This window comes from Carica papaya, chromosome 1 (genome assembly GCF_054855325.1).
Source record: "Carica papaya isolate Zhongbai chromosome 1, ASM5485532v1, whole genome shotgun sequence".
In the NCBI taxonomy this organism is placed as follows: domain Eukaryota; kingdom Viridiplantae; phylum Streptophyta; class Magnoliopsida; order Brassicales; family Caricaceae; genus Carica; species Carica papaya.
Window position 1 is genome coordinate 3,186,982 of NC_142309.1, and position 15,738 is coordinate 3,202,719.

The 15,738-nt window shown below is 33.3% G+C and overlaps 2 protein-coding genes across 3 annotated transcripts; one reads left to right on the plus strand and one right to left on the minus strand.

The window, feature by feature from the left end:
* Window positions 1-2: 2 nt before the first annotated feature.
* LOC110825751 (chalcone isomerase-like protein 1) lies at window positions 3-1,819 on the minus strand. The gene is made up of 4 exons (XM_022056251.2): window positions 1,357-1,819; window positions 625-868; window positions 443-534; window positions 3-340 (listed from the first exon to the last, which is right to left on the minus strand). Exons 1-4 carry the CDS (start codon window positions 1,679-1,681, stop codon window positions 207-209), a joined length of 795 nt encoding a protein of 264 aa, XP_021911943.1. The 5' UTR covers window positions 1,682-1,819; the 3' UTR covers window positions 3-206.
* Window positions 1,820-5,551: 3,732 nt separating this feature from the next.
* On the plus strand, window positions 5,552-11,608 carry LOC110825755 (S-adenosyl-L-methionine-dependent methyltransferases superfamily protein). Of its 2 annotated transcripts, XM_022056256.2 has the most exons (10): window positions 5,552-5,692; window positions 5,795-5,994; window positions 6,124-6,185; window positions 6,654-6,705; window positions 7,479-7,593; window positions 9,778-9,872; window positions 10,318-10,424; window positions 10,501-10,615; window positions 10,692-10,736; window positions 11,271-11,608. In XM_022056256.2, the coding sequence occupies exons 2-10, from the start codon at window positions 5,800-5,802 to the stop codon at window positions 11,337-11,339; spliced, it is 855 nt and encodes a 284-aa protein (XP_021911948.1). In that variant the 5' UTR covers window positions 5,552-5,692; window positions 5,795-5,799; the 3' UTR covers window positions 11,340-11,608. The 2 variants fall into 2 exon arrangements, with proteins under 2 accessions (XP_021911948.1, XP_088070489.1); XM_088214363.1 differs by lacking the exon at window positions 5,552-5,692 and having other exon boundaries at window positions 5,788-5,994.
* Window positions 11,609-15,738: the final 4,130 nt, after the last annotated feature.

Sequence of the window (15,738 nt, forward strand, 5' to 3'; positions counted from 1 at the left end):
TCTGCCTAGAATTAAAATTTTCAGTTCATTGAAACCTTGAGTATTTCTTACAATGCATGAGAGAAGTTGCAAAGGAAAACACCACACCTAGAACAGTGAGGCAGCTAGGTTCACACTATTATCCTTCTTATTGAGCAACTCCTTGGTTACTTTGAAATAGATTAGGACCTTATTCACTTCACCTAACAAACTACTTTCATACGCGATTAAAAGAGAGAAAGCAGGGTCTTTCCGAAACTCTCTTTGGCATCCTTGTCAAAAACATCATCCCCCAGATACATGTGGATGAAGGCCCTGCAGAGAAGTTCATTCTCAACTTTGCTGACCATCTCATCCATAACTGCACTCATCAAACAAAACTTTCTATTAGATTTCTGTGTCTACTTTCTAGTTAATCTGAACCCGGGAACAAAATAACTCTTGCAATCATTGCAGTCTTTACCTTTTGTTTGGAGAGTGTATCCTGGAAGACGAGAAATCTCAATAACGGAACCAGGTGTTAGCTTTATGTTGTCTGATGCTTGACCCATGACCCTGTTATCAACACAGATGTCCATCATTGGAGTAAAGTTCCATATAATGCAAAACTAGAATATAGAATAGCTCTATGATTGTGATAGTTACTTATTTGCGAGTTCGTCATCCTTCTTTCCGCCAGTTAGCTTCTTTATGGAAGCTCCAAGACCTTCATCAAAGTTCTTCTTTACCATATTCATGGTAAGCCCAGAAAATACAATCACCAACCTCACTGTCAGCCCAAAATCACTGTCAATTACTGCCTGATACATTTCCTTTGAAGGTTTTGCTGGTGCTTTTCCAATTTTTGTCTTCAGGAGATCTTTCAGTTTCTCGTTATCTGTGTATATGCCTGCAAATCAAAGAAGTATATGGAGATTGCTCGTGACAAGATCCAAGCGAGGACAAGTAACATCAACTGATGCATACAAATTTTCTGATTGCTAACTTATTTTTATCAAGTATCAGATCACTGATTATGCCATTATCCTTATGCTTGTAGACAACCAAGCATGGTCTTATGCTCCCTGGCTGATTTTTCTTTAACACTTTGATTGATCAAGAGCCATGAAATTACAGATTAAATGCATTGCCCCTTCAAAAAGATCGTTATATGTTTGATAATATATCTAATGTGCTTGTTTTATGGGAAGATTACTGATGAGCTGCAGTTGGTATGAATTTGATGTCACTTTATGATCATGTTCATGCAACAGTAGATTAAAAACATGGGTAAACTGTATTTTTAACTCTGTGATTTGGTTTTACTGCAGTTCAAACCCAGTGAATCAAATATTTTACTTGCAAGTTGAGTAAAAGTAGTTTTTGATAGAATATTACCAAAGCCATATACTTTAATGCCCATGCCAAGCATGGACTTCTTCCTCATCCCAACACAACTCAGCTGCTTCCCATCACTCAACCTAACTGGGAAAGAAACTCCGGACTTTGGTTCAATCTCCGTAGGCACCTCCTCGTCCTGTGCCTCTTCCTTCTCTTGAGTTTTCTCATTGGTTGGCTCCTCAACAACCTTGGTTCCATTCTTGGAGTTCCCCTTCTCTTTTCCTGTTTCCCCATTTGCTTCCTTCGGAATCCCACATGTTTTCGACCCGTTTTCAACCATCTCGGGCTTGGCAGGAACAGTCTCAGCGGCAGTTGTTGCCATTTCTTCAGCTCACACAGGAAAAAGATAGAAAGAAAAAGTAGGTATAAGCGTTTGTGTATGGCTTGCAATGTGGGGAAAATGCAGGGGACTTATATAGACAGAAGCTATTAAAGGGAGGATAAGGAGCATTCAATTGGAATTATATATAGGTGGTATGTTGTGTTTTTTTTTTCTTTTGCCTACCTCGGTATGAGCATTTGATAAGGTGAAAGGTAATTGTACAAATGAATGTTATAGGCTCATTCAAAGTTTTTCTTTGTAATTCACACATATCAAGAACTTACCCTTTTCTGATTTTGACTTGTCTAATTCAGAATTTATATTGTTCATGTTGTTTGCTAAGATATCATCAAATTGCTCAATTTGTCTAGCTCGTGAAATATAAATTTGTACTTAAATTTGATCAAGGGTTTATCCAAATTTTGAGTTCATATAAATTTTTATATAGAATTAGAACAATATATTATAAATTTTCTTAAATTTTGATAGAATTTGATTTATACATTATTTTATTTCTGATTACAAACAATTTCTAAATCAGTTCAGATTTTAACATATTAAAAAGTATTTTTACTATTATTCTAGTTGAAACAAATTGTGATTTATAAAAAAAAGTCCAAAAAATTTTTATGTTTGTTTCGAATATATAATCTAAAACAAAGATTATAATATAGAATACAACAAAGTTGTTTGAAATTATCATTTATTATTATTACATTTATGTTTACATCATTTTTTTTTAAAAAATAAAGAAATTAAGTCAAAATTTTAACACGTTAAAATTATTTCAACTAAAGAAATTTAAATATTATATCTATATCATTTTAATAGTATTAATAAGATTATATTCATATATTTTCTTCGTGCAAAATATAACAAGCATTAAATTCTGAATATCTATTTAAGATTAGAATAATCTTATTCAACGCAATGTAAATAGTGTTTATACCATTCATTTTTTCCATTAACTAATAGTTGGAAAATCAACTTCTAAAATAACACGAACGAATCCCACGACGAGCAAGCATAATCTTTCGTAGGCATGTTCGTTTAGGAGAGAAAATGATGAGCTATGATAATTTTTTTTATAAAATTATTTTTATTTAATGTATTTTACCTACCCTTGAAGCTTCATTAATACATTAACGAGTTAAATTTTTTATTCTACTTAATCAAATATTATAAAATAACTATCGTCAGTTGAAAAAATATATATTTATTATTTATCAAACACATTCAAAATTTTTAAAACTGTAGCGACCCCGGAAATTTAAAATGAAGTGTATATTAAAAATATCAAATGCGGAAGCGAAGTCAAAAATTAGATTAACATCCCTTACACTAAAATAAAAAACGTGCTCACAAAATATAAAAGATCAAACTACCTAAAGGAGAAACTTGAAAGTAAAAGCTACGAATATGTCTATGGAGTCTTCAGGCGTCCCCTTCGTCGTCCTCCTGCGGAACCGACTCGAGAACAATGTCTTTCTGATATGAAATGATTAAATAAGGAATGAGCTACACTAGCCCAGTAAGGACATTACGATATCTCACCGTCACGGAGGTAAAGGTGGGTAGAAAACACAAAAAGACCAATGAAGCATAATTTACAACAAATTCTTTTATCAATAATAAATCCTTCACCATCCACTTACCTCGGTGAAATTCATAAAACAGTATACGAAAGCAATAACGTTATCATCATCATGAAATCATATATAAACTGTATAACATAATACTTATCAAGCCTTTTGTAATTCAATCGCTACACATCATATTTTCCTCATTTACCAGCCCACTAGTATCCATGGGGATCCATAGGGGTCCCGCTACCCGTTAACCCTTAACACTTGAAATCAGATTCCAGGACCGTCCTCATACCCCGTCCGGTATGGACGCTAAAACTATAAACCTCATTACCCTGTCCGGTATGAGGGTGAAACGGGCCGTCCCCATACCCCGTCCGGTATGGGCGCCAAAACTCATAAGATCTCCATACCCCGTCCGGTATGGGAGACCACAATCCCGGTAGGGTTCCTTACGGACCCGGTCCGTCCACCATCTCCTAGGATATTTAGTCAGGCTGACCACATTATACAATTTTCCATTTACATAGTCTTTCATTCTCTTTTCCCTCAGTCAGCATTATCAATCCACACACAAACAAGCAAAACGGTAATTTATGCCAAACAGACAACATACAGCATCAATATCCCAGTCATTCAATCCATAATCAGTAAAACAGTAAAATATGCACACGAAACTATAAAATGAAAACATCAAACCTCATACTGCATTTAAAACTGTAAAACAGGCCAAATAACAGTTAACCGACAAACACACTAGACTCGGGCTCCATTAGCAACCTTAAGCAATTTTACACATTCGTTGATTCATGAAATACCGTTTTATCATTTATTGAACTTTAATACTGTGATAGGAAATAGGGTGAGGGGTCCTTACTCATTTCGGGGTCCCAACACGGCTTCACAGTGCGCCTACAGGCTGTCCCTAATTTTCCCTGAATTTTTTCCAGGGAACTGAAACGCACTACTGGTACCTGCACGTGTTCAAAAAAAATCCCAAATTAGGCCCGGGGCCCCTTTTTGGCCAATATCGCAATTCCAGCACGGCGGCTCCGCCGTGCTCCGGCGACGGCGCCGCCGCTTGCGGCGGCGATTCACCTCGGTTTGGCCGTTTTCGGCCACACTTGCATCGATTCTTGCGATAAAACAACCCTAGGGCCCTCGAGGGGCCAAAAAATTACGAAAAACCGAAGCTTACCGGCGGCGGTGCTCTCGGGTGCGGCGGCTCTCCAGTGAAGTTCATGTTTTGGTGATTCGGCTCCGATCAACCTGTAAAGAAAAGAACGGTGATCACGGTGATATAAAAATTGCATTAAACGGAGGCCGGGAAGGGCCTCATCGGAGGCAAAAACCGAGAAGGGGCACGGCGGCGCCGCTGGGTTTCGGCCGTATTTTCCGGCCGTTTTGCGGGGATTTTGGCTCCGATTTGGCCACAGGGAAAATCAGCGTGGAAAAACGAGTCGGGAGTATGAAATTTACCTCGATCGGCGGTCGAAAATCTCCCCGGTGCGGCGGCAGGTGGCGGCGGCCGGCGTCTGGTTCGTCTTCTCCGGCGAGGGCAGGCGGCTAGGGTTTTTGTGGTCTGGTGTGGGGAGTTCTATTTATACCCTTTTGCCTTTTGATCTCAGCCGTCCATTTTGTTTTAATCTGTGCCGTCCGTTTTTTGATTAAATCTGGGCCGTCCGTGCATTTTCATCTGGACCGTCCGCACGCACGCTTGATCTGGACCGTCCGATCGCGCGTACGCGGATCACCAACGTGGCCCGTTCCCGGTCGACGTGGTTTTGCCACGTGGCAGGTCCTGGTTGGCCAGAACTGCTGACTGTGTCTGCTTACGTGGCTTTTTTTTTTTTTCCTCTTCCAATTCCCGAACGTTACAAAAATAATATTTAAAAAAACTACCAAATACTTTTTCAAAGAGCTAGAATTAAAAAGAGACACTTCATTGCCAGATTTAATAGAAAATAATTGAAAGATAATTTCAATAAATTTAATAGTAAAAAAAAAATATTATGAATTACCACATGACCCAAATTATATCATTTTCTTTATAACAAAGCCCAGTTTTGTTTTCTTTACTGGGTCACTAAAAGACTCTTTTTCTCTTTGACCAAACAGAAAAGTCAAGCCTGGTTGACCTATATTATAAAGTCAACCCAATTGACCAACTATAAAGATCAAGAAGAAAAGCCCATTATAAAAAATGGGCTTGTTTGGGAAGCCCAATATGGCCGGCTAGGTTCACTTCTCATCGTCATCCCGAAGTCAAGAGCTGTATTTTCTTCTGAAAACCAGATATATTCATGGCCGACTAGATTAAACAGCTGAAAGAGTAGACGTTGCAGGAGAAGAATAGAGGATTTGAATAAAGCAGGGAGGTTCGGTTGAACACCCGAAATATCGGGACAGAGCTTGGAAAATACAGGTGAATTTTTGTTACCGTATAGTTTCTAGGGATTGTACTGATTTGAGATTAGATGGATTGAGAAACGACAATTGAACATGGAGTTTGACACAATGATGACAGAAATCATGGAGGGACAGAGTCGAAAGCGGAAGAGGACAAAACACCGGAAATCTCATAAACAAGAAAATAAGAAAATTTCACATGTTGAGGATGGAGGAAACCACAACGAAAAGCGTAAGAAAAAGGCCAAGCGCCACGGAGATAAACATCAAACTTCTGTTTCTGTCAAGCAGTCTAAACCCTCCAGTTTTCTCGATATGGTATCTTTCTCTGTAGTGGCTTCTATTTTGGGCTCTGAATTGTGTAGTGTAGGTGTATATTAGGTAGTTTGGTGTTAGGGTAAATGTCAGGTTTTGATTGGTAGGTTGACGTGTTGATATGTGATGCAGCTGCGTGCGAGATTAGCAGGAGGACATTTTAGGATGCTTAATGAAAAGCTTTATACTTGCAGGTTTTTTACTACCCTATTTCTTATTTACTTTTGGTTTTGTGTCTTCTCTGTTTGGATTCCTTTTATACTTGTTTGATTGCTAACACTCTGTTTGACTGCTGAGGAAGTTTTAGTGAAGGTTATGGAATTATTTGTTCCTAAATACTGTTCACCATTTGACCTAAATTGAGCTCAAGGCTCAAGAATTTTGTTGCAGTTTTAGTATCTGGGGTCGAGTAGTTTAAACTCAAAATGCTAAAAAATTTTATTCTTGTTCTTCAGCTTTTTTGTTTCTTAATGTTTTTTCATTTTCAACCCACAAAATCATAGAACTGATTCCAAGTTGTTATTGACAGTAAAAAGTTGTTTATGTGATCTATAATTTCTCTGGATGATTTATGGTATCTGCATGAATGGGTAATTACAGATGAATTCTTCATTCAATAATTTAAGACAATATTGATTCTTTTACTTTCTCCTTTTGTTTAGTGGAAAAGATGCACTTGAATACTTCAAAGAAGATCCAGAACTATTTGACATGGTAAGATGTCTTAGAGTTTCTTTTATTGGTAGTTAATAGTCTGTCTGCTGGCCCTTTTTTTCTCCTTGAGATTGTCTCAGTTACATTGGACTGCAATATGCATTGATATTTGAAGGCTTGGTTAAGATTTCTATTGCTGATAGCCTTGTATTATTTTGATAGATACTGTGTACCATGTGCTCCCTATCAAAATTTAAGAGAACTCACTGGTTCTTGCTGTATTTCTCATGGCCTATTAAACTGTGATGACCTCTAGATTAATTTGATAGGTGACCTGTGTCAGGCATGACACTCGTGGGTGTCCGATGCTTTTCTTTTCTTTTTTTTTTCTTTATATAAGGCTGTATTTTGTTATGTTTGACATTTTCTTAGCTTTCTTTAGGTTTATATTAATTTTATCATTTAATATCAAAATTCAAGTACCTGGGCCAATTTGGACTCTTATTAATCGTGTTCACATTTGTTTGCCTCTAAACATTGTGAAGTCAGATGCTTGGATCGATATCCATATCAGACAACTGTACTAAAGTCCAAGCGATGTAGATTTGACCTTAGGCTTAGTCTTCATAGACATATGTGTTTAAGCTTATGCTTTACCTATCCTTTCCGAAACTTCTTGGTGAGCCTACATCATAACCGTCAGTGGTGATTATCATTTTAGTTCTTGTATCTTCCTCTCGTTCTCTATATATGCAAATTGCCTTAATTTTTTCAAGACTCTGGCACTGGAATTGAACATTTCGGAATTATGATTATTTAGTTTACATTGCCAGTATCATGCAGGATATCAAGAGCAGATGTCACAGTGGCCTGAGCTACCAGTTAATATAATCATAAAATGGATAAAGAGCAAGAGTCCTTCCCTAGTAGTTGCTGATTTTGGCTGTGGTAAGGTTTTTCTCTGAACTTTTCCATTTCAAAATTGCAATTGTTATTCAAATTCCAAGAACTGATGAAGAAAATTGAGAGAAAAATATTCTTCAACTTCTTGATGATTGATTCACACATATATATACAAGTCTACTACCCTAACAACTTAACAAATTCTGGAGAAACTCTAACAAAATTCTGTTTCTAAGGACAAATTTATTGCAACAAATTTGTTGGTGATTCCATCCATTTACAGCACATAACAGTTGTAAATAACCATTTTTAATCCTAATTTATTCTTTTAATTATTATATTTTCTACACTCCCCCTCAATCTAGTTTACGTATATGTTGAGTAAATTTAGATTAGATATTATGTCATCAAAGGTTCTCTTGGGAAAAGCTTTAGTTAAAATATCTGCGATCTGTTGATTGGTTGAAATATGCATCAGAGTTATAGTCTCATCTTCTAATTTTTCTCTAATGAAATGATCATCAATCTCCACATCTTTAGTTCTATCGTGATGTACTAGATTTTTTGCCATACTAATTGTTGATTGGTTGTCGCACCATACTTTCATAGGCATATTGTTGATGACTTTTAATTCTTCAAGTATTCTCTTCAACTATACTCTTTCACAAATATCATGAGTAAGCGCTCTAAATTCAGATTCTGCACTGTTACGAGACACAACAGACTGTTTCTTGCTTCTCCAAGTAACCAGGTTACCCCAAACATAGGTACAATATCCTGATATAGATCTCCTGTCGTTTGTAGAACCTGCCCAATCCGCATCCGTGTAAATTTCAACACCTCTTCTGTCTGTTTTTTGAAAGAATAAACCTTGTCTTGGAGTTTTCTTGAGATATCTCAGAATCTGATACACAGCACTCATGTGATCTTCAGTTGGCTGATGCATGAACTGACTTACTGTACTTACTGCAAAATTGATGTCTGGTTTTGTGTGAGCTAAGTAAATAAGTTTCCCAACAAGTTTTTGGTATCTCTCTTTGTCAACCATTTTATCAGTGATTCTGGATTTAAGTTTGATGACTGAGTCCATAGGGGTGTCAGCAAGCTTGCTTCCTAGCATCGTAGTCTCTTTTAGGAGATCCAGAATGTACTTTCGTTGAGAAATTGAAATCGTCCTTTTTGATCTAGCCACTTCTATACCGATGAAGTATTTTAGTATTCCAAGATCTTTTATTTCAAATTCTTTGGTCAGAAATTCTTCAAGTTTCTGAATCTTCTCAAGGTGATCTCCTGTAAGAATGATATCATCAACATATACAATCAAAATAGCATTTTTTCCTGATATGCAATGTTTGACGAACAATGTTGTATGGTCGGATTGACATTGTTTATATCCTTTATGTTTTACAGCTCTTGTGAATCTGTCAAACCATGCTCTTGGAGATTGTTTTAGGTCATAGAGTGATTTCTTCAATTTATACACTTTCTAAGAGTTGTTAGTTAATTCGAACCCTTGTGATATATTCATATACACTTCTTCCAAATCGCCATTAAAGAATGCATTTTTTACATTTAATTGATACAGTGGCCAGTCAAAGTTAGATGCAAGTGAGAGGAGTACCCAAATAGTATTGTACTTGGCAACTGGTGTAAACGTCTCCTGATAATCTACACCATATGATTGTGTATAGCCTTTGGCTATCAGGCGAGCCTTAAGTCTGTTCACACTCCCATCTGGATTATATTTGGTTGTAAAAATCCATTTGCGTTCCACTTGACGCTTTCCTGGTGGAAGATCAGTTAGTTCCCATGTCTCATTCTTTTCAAGTGCCCTAATCTCATCTAGGACAGTTAACTTCCATTTTGGAATTTTCAAGGCCTCATGTATTGTTCTGGGTTCAGGTGAACTGTTGTCTATCCTGCACACAAAAACATGATGTTCCGAGGATAATTTGTCCAATGAAACATAGTCTTGTATAGGATGTTTGGTGCATGTTCGAGTCTATTACCCTAACAACCTAACAAATTCTGGAGAAAACCTAACAAAATTCTGTTTCTAAGAACAAATTTATTACAACAAATTTGTTGATGATTCCCTCCATTTACAGCACATAACAATTGTAAATAACCATTTTTAATCCTAATTTACTTTTTTAATTATTTTATTTTCTACAGATTCACTGTCTAGCTTTCTTTTAGTCAAAATGATTTTGCTGTGTTGTCTTCCAGGGAATGCACCTCTTGCTAAAAGTGTGAAGAATAAAGTTTTCTCATTCGATCTCGTCTCAAAGGATCCTTCAGTAATTGCTTGTGACATGTCAAATGTATGTAGTACCAGTGGCATATTCAGTAATTGCTTGTGACATGTCAAATGTATGTAGTACCAGTGGCATTGTATTTCATGTTTCTTAAGTGCAATAGTTCTCCTTTGCAGATTAGTTACTGTTTTTCTGTGATCAACTACTATTGAAAATATTATCAATTTAACATTTTAAGTTTGTACTATTAGAAATATTAAAAACCAAAAAATAGAGTATCGAATTGTTACTTAAAGAGAAAAAAAAGTCAGGGATAAATTGCAATCAGGCCAAACAACAAGGAATGAGACTGTACTTCATCCTAATTTTAGATTTAATATTAAAAGAGGTGCTATAAAATATAAAATATTAGTAAGAGTCTTTACTTGCAGGGTCTGACAAGCCCACACTAAACCTTTTATTCTTGAGTGCAAGAGGCCATTACCATGAATCTTTTGTTTTTTACTTGCAGACACCTCTCAATTCTTCATCTGTGGATGTCGCTGTCTTTTGCCTTTCATTAATGGGAACCAACTATTCGAGTTACTTACAAGAAGCACACAGAGTCCTCAAGCCAAGGTTTTTAATTTGCCTAATATTTATGCTTATAATTGATATTCAATCTCATAGTCTTACTCAATGTCAATTTCGACAGCGGTTGGCTTCTAATAGCAGAGGTAAAGAGTAGATTTGATCCAAATACCGGAGGAGCAGATCCAAAAGCATTTGCAAGAGCTGTTTGTGACCTAGGGTTTACTTCAGTGTTTCAGGTCATCTTTGGTTCCTATAACTTGCATCAGTAACTCGGTCCCTTTATCAAACTAATGGATATGCATTTACTTGCAGGATTTCTCAAATAAGATGTTCATTTTATTACATTTTCAAAAAAAGGTAGGCATTCATTATTATCAGTTTTGATTTTTACAGAACTTTTGTATTTAGATATCTAAAATTCCCTTGTGCTTTTATCAACTGTATGGTACATTTCTACTTGTAACAATATGCACCGTGCAGCCTCGCATAATACCAATTAACATTTCCAATTTAAAAGTTATATTAGTTTTAACTTTGTTCTGTGCTCGACACTCTTAGCAATAGATAATGACTTGTAAATAGACATTTTAGTCTGAAAATTCATTTAGTTCCCTCGCACAGTCATGTCTCCTTTCTGCATGTTTATCAGCAACGTCATTCTTCAACTTTGTTTAGGTTAATCTGTGACCAAAATCGCCTCGTACCCTAAGATGTTAAAACTAATAGAATATTTAAAGGAAATTAGTTATTTTGTATTAGTCTTATAGTTTAGGGTGTATATTACTATGATTGAAAGTACATTGGGGAGTTTAATAAAAATGCATAGAAAATATTTTATACTATTTCTTGATAGAATGCCCACAAATGATGAACAAATCTTTGATTCTACAGGAGAAGCAAAGCTCAAAGAAGGAGATCAAATGGCCTGAGTTGAAACCTTGTTTATACAAGCGTAGGTAAGTCTTCGAGAGACTTGCTAGGTTTATGCTGCCTTTAGTGTGAGTCTGCTTTGATGTATAACATCCCGGAATACAATAATGATCTTGAGACTTCCGTTTTGCGAAGTTATTAATTATAGATAAATTTTCGATTAGGTTCCTATAGACACGTTTGATTATAAACGAAATATTTTTATAGAAGTTTCTGCAGAAATTGTCTATGTTGCTTGATCTTGTTGAAAGTCTTTGTACTGCTAATTAGCAGGGCCATAAAGAAAGTAACATTTCATATTTTATGTCTAATTTATAATTTAGTGAAATATAAATCTAAGTATTCTTTTAAAAATTATTTATATTTTTCTGAACATTAAAATAATTTTTTTAAAAGAAAAAAAAAAAAAAAAAGAGACCTGCTAAGGACAATTATATGTGGTGGATTAAAGCTGCAAGATGTCACGGCAATCTCTAACTACTCCGTTCCTTTCTCATCACTTGCAGTATCTATAGGTCATGTGCGTGCCAACACCCAAAAATGCACATACACATATATATATATATATATATATATATAGTTGAGGAATTAACAAAGTAATTATATAATTCGAGCTTAACAAAATTCTGATTATATATATGTTGGTGTCGGCTCTATGAATTTGGCTTTGGATGAATGACGTGCAATTTTGTCCCACCTCGATTAGATTAAAAAGACCATACCGTTGTGAAGAGATGTTTTTTGAACATTATACCAAGAAACAGAAAAAAGATGAAGATCATATAATATGACGATCCTGATCAAGCCTAAGAAGTTTATGGTGCGCTTAACGAGTAAGACAATCCTCAAATATTAGAAGAAGAAGATTTGTAATTATATTTATTAATATTTAACAAACAATAACAACGTTATTCCTAACGCAATGTTCTGGCTGTTAAAATTTTTATACTTTATTCGAATATTACGAGTTTAAATATCATTGATGATATAGAATTCGTTATTTTGTTTTATTGTTATTTATTGTATTATCAACTAATATCGATCGAGATATATTATTTGGTTTAGTAAATTGTTTACTTCATTAAAAATTACGAGTTTAAATTTAACTGAGAATATAAAACTTCGTTATTTTATGAGTGTATTATCAATTGACGCCAACTAGTATAGTACTTGAGATTCAACGAGATCAGTTATTTAATTTTATTGGTATATTTGTAAGAGACGTGATAAACAAGTCACTGAAATTCGGCGAAACTAATTACTTAATTCATTAGTGTATTTATAAGGGTTGCGGTGATAAATTTAGTTTAATCCCGAAAAATCATAACATATAAAGATAAAGATAATATTTTGTGTAGGTTAAATTTCTTTAACCGGAATAGTCATAATAATAAAGATATATTAGTAAATAAAAAAAAACAAAAAAAATAATATCAAGCATAACGTGTACGGAAGAAATGGTAGGCGCGAATAATTTATTACCCGTAAATAAAACCAGAATCTTAATGGTTTTGGGAAAAGTATAAGACTTTGGTAGCCGTCCGATTTGATCACCAACCATGATTGAAGAAGAATTTCGGTCAACGACGGGTGAGACGCCAATCCACCGGCTACGACCACTTCAGACTCAAAAATTCAAACCAAACAAAAAAAAAAGTCAACATTCTGGAATAAAAATTAATTAAATAATTACGTATTTGTTGATAATATCATGAGGTAGTCCACAGCGGATCCTTACACCCCCTTTTTTTCTTCTCTGGGCTCCACCTAAACCCTTTCTGCCCAATTTTTATACTCACCGACACTTATTTTAAGGCCCACATCCTTTTATTTGGTAAAGCCTTTTTGTTAAATGTCATAATTAATAATTAATGTTAAAATAATGACAAAATTATGTTATAATATATATTATAATTAACTACTCTAATTATTTTTATCTATTGTGGTAAAAAAAATAAAAATAAAGTTTGGAAGATGAATTGTAGAATTTTTTTAAAAAAATTATTATTATTATTTTATAAACTATATATATTTTGGATAATTTTCAATCTTTTAATTTTCGTATCAAAACTATAGAAACTTATTATAAATTAATCTAACTATCCTTTATTATGATATTTTTTTAATCTATCAAAATTATTATAATGAAGTACAATTTTTTATATTTTTAAGACCTAATTATAAATAAAAAAATTAATTATATTACTATTATATTAGTTTTTCTCTTTAATTATTTTTTAAAAAATTAAAATTTTTGAAATTAAATAAATTATTGCATGGGGTCGGTCAAATTTTCGATTGTTTGGAGGCTTTCAATATGTGAATGAGAGTCAAAAAAGTTGACATCTATTTTTGTATTAAAATAATTATTTTTTTTTAGTCCAATAATTAAATACATCAAATAATTTGGTTTGAAATAAAATAAATAAGATTTTACTTTATTTTACTTTATTTTTAATTTATGTTATATTCTTATGTTTAATTATTATTAAAAATATTTTAACATCTACAACAAGATAAAAACAATCAAATTATGATAAATAATTTATGTTTAGGATGAATCAAGTTTCACTTTGTGTTAATTTTTCAAATTGTAGTTTTAATTTTGTAATTTTTTTTAGACTAATTTAATAAAATATAAGTTGATATTTTATTATTTATCAAATAATTTTAAATTTATGCGATTATTAATAAAATTATTTAATAAATTTTATTTATTTATAAATTTCATTAATTATTATTATTTATTTCATTTATCCACATAGGAAGAATGTTTATATATTTCTCTAATTTAAATATTATAATATTTTATTTACATTAACTATTAGTTCATTTAACAATTTATTAGTAAATAATGAGTATTATAACAATCTTTTTTTTTTGTTAAATTAATACTTGAGCTACCCATTAAGCTAAAGGGTATACAATAATTTATGAGAAAAACAAATTTTATTAAATTTTAAAAATTAAATATTTGTTATATATATTATGTAAAGTTCCGTAAATTTTAATAAAATAAAGTCATAAATTAAATGAGAATGCGAAATAATATAATTATGATTTATATTCCTTACACAATAATTTAAAATACCCAATAAGAATACGAGAATATTCTTTATAAAAAGAGTAACGAAAATCAAATATATAAACAAAAAGCAAATCACTAAGCATCATATGACGACCTTCACTAACTTTTGAAAAGAGTCCGGATGGTGAACTATTCGCAACTCTCTTATTGATCGGAATTTAGATATTTGTCATTTTGATATGAAATAATTAATGAAGATGTGAGTTATATTAATCTACTTATAATATCACACTAATCTCATATATAAAAAACTGAATATTATTAAAAATAAAAAAATCAATAGAGCTTTTAATTTAATGTAAATTTATTTACCATAAAAAAAGTTATTTATTTCATATTTGTGTAACAAGTCTCTTCGAACAATAACTTATAAAAATTCATATTTATGCACTATTATTTGTTATATATAAGATAACAAAAAATGATCACTTTACATTTTACCCACTTACCAATATCCCTTTATGTCTATAGGGATGTCCTCCTACTCGTGAACTAAATATATAATTAAACAATTAACCGACTGTCCCTATACCTCGTCTGGTATGGATGCTAAACATGTCACCACCTCAATACTTCGTCCGGTACGAGCATGAACTATATATCCCAAACTTTACTGGTAAGGAACTCTTCAGCTTCGTCTGACTGAAATAACGTTCACGGTAGGGTTCCTTATGTACCAGGCCCGTCCGTCCTTTCTCGGGTACCCAGTAAGTCTTTTCTATATAGATTTCCATCAGCATAACAATCAATCATATAATAACCATATCTCATTTTATATTCACAGTTCACTTAAACAGTAATACAGTTCAATACAATAAAATAACTAATGACTAAGATACCGACATGCAATACAGGGAAAACAAATAACAAAATAACAAAAAAGATCATAAAAATTATTAATTAAGTTATACACAGTATAACAGTAACTAAATATAGACAATATAGAAAAATAAACAAGAAATTGAAACAACTGTGAACTAATCGGTTCTGCTTATACTAGTGACCTGTAATTATTTTTAAGGTTCTCTAATTTTTTATAAAACACACAATTATTAATTATTAAGTCTTAAATTGCCGTAACAGAAAAAAATGTGAGGAATCCTTACCCGAATCGGTGTTTTGGAACGTCGTACTGTCTATTACGTTTTTTAATAGGTACCAGGTTTCTTGAATTATCTATGCGAAATTCAAAACACTTTTCATGTATCTAAAAATACCATAGGAATCCAAAATCGATGTAAAAAATCATTTCCGACCAATTTTCTGGTTCCAGCACGGTGGTAATGTCGTGTTCTAGTGACGACATCACCGCCTGCAGCAGCAGTTTTTCTCAATCTGGTT

Excerpts from the sequence above, each read along its gene's own strand:
- LOC110825751 (XM_022056251.2), bottom strand. The coding sequence starts at position 1,681 with ATGGCAACAACTGCCGCTGAGACTGTTCCTGCCAAGCCCGAGATGGTT. Across the intron at positions 535-624 it reads GATGACGAACTCGCAAATAA|GGTCATGGGTCAAGCATCAG; the intron begins GTAACTATCACA and ends TGTTGATAACAG. Across the intron at positions 341-442 it reads ATACACTCTCCAAACAAAAG|TTATGGATGAGATGGTCAGC; the intron begins GTAAAGACTGCA and ends TGATGAGTGCAG.
- LOC110825755 (XM_088214363.1), top strand. The coding sequence starts at position 5,788 with ATGACAGAAATCATGGAGGGACAGAGTCGAAAGCGGAAGAGGACAAAA. Across the intron at positions 5,995-6,123 it reads CCTCCAGTTTTCTCGATATG|CTGCGTGCGAGATTAGCAGG; the intron begins GTATCTTTCTCT and ends TATGTGATGCAG. Across the intron at positions 6,186-6,653 it reads GAAAAGCTTTATACTTGCAG|TGGAAAAGATGCACTTGAAT; the intron begins GTTTTTTACTAC and ends CCTTTTGTTTAG.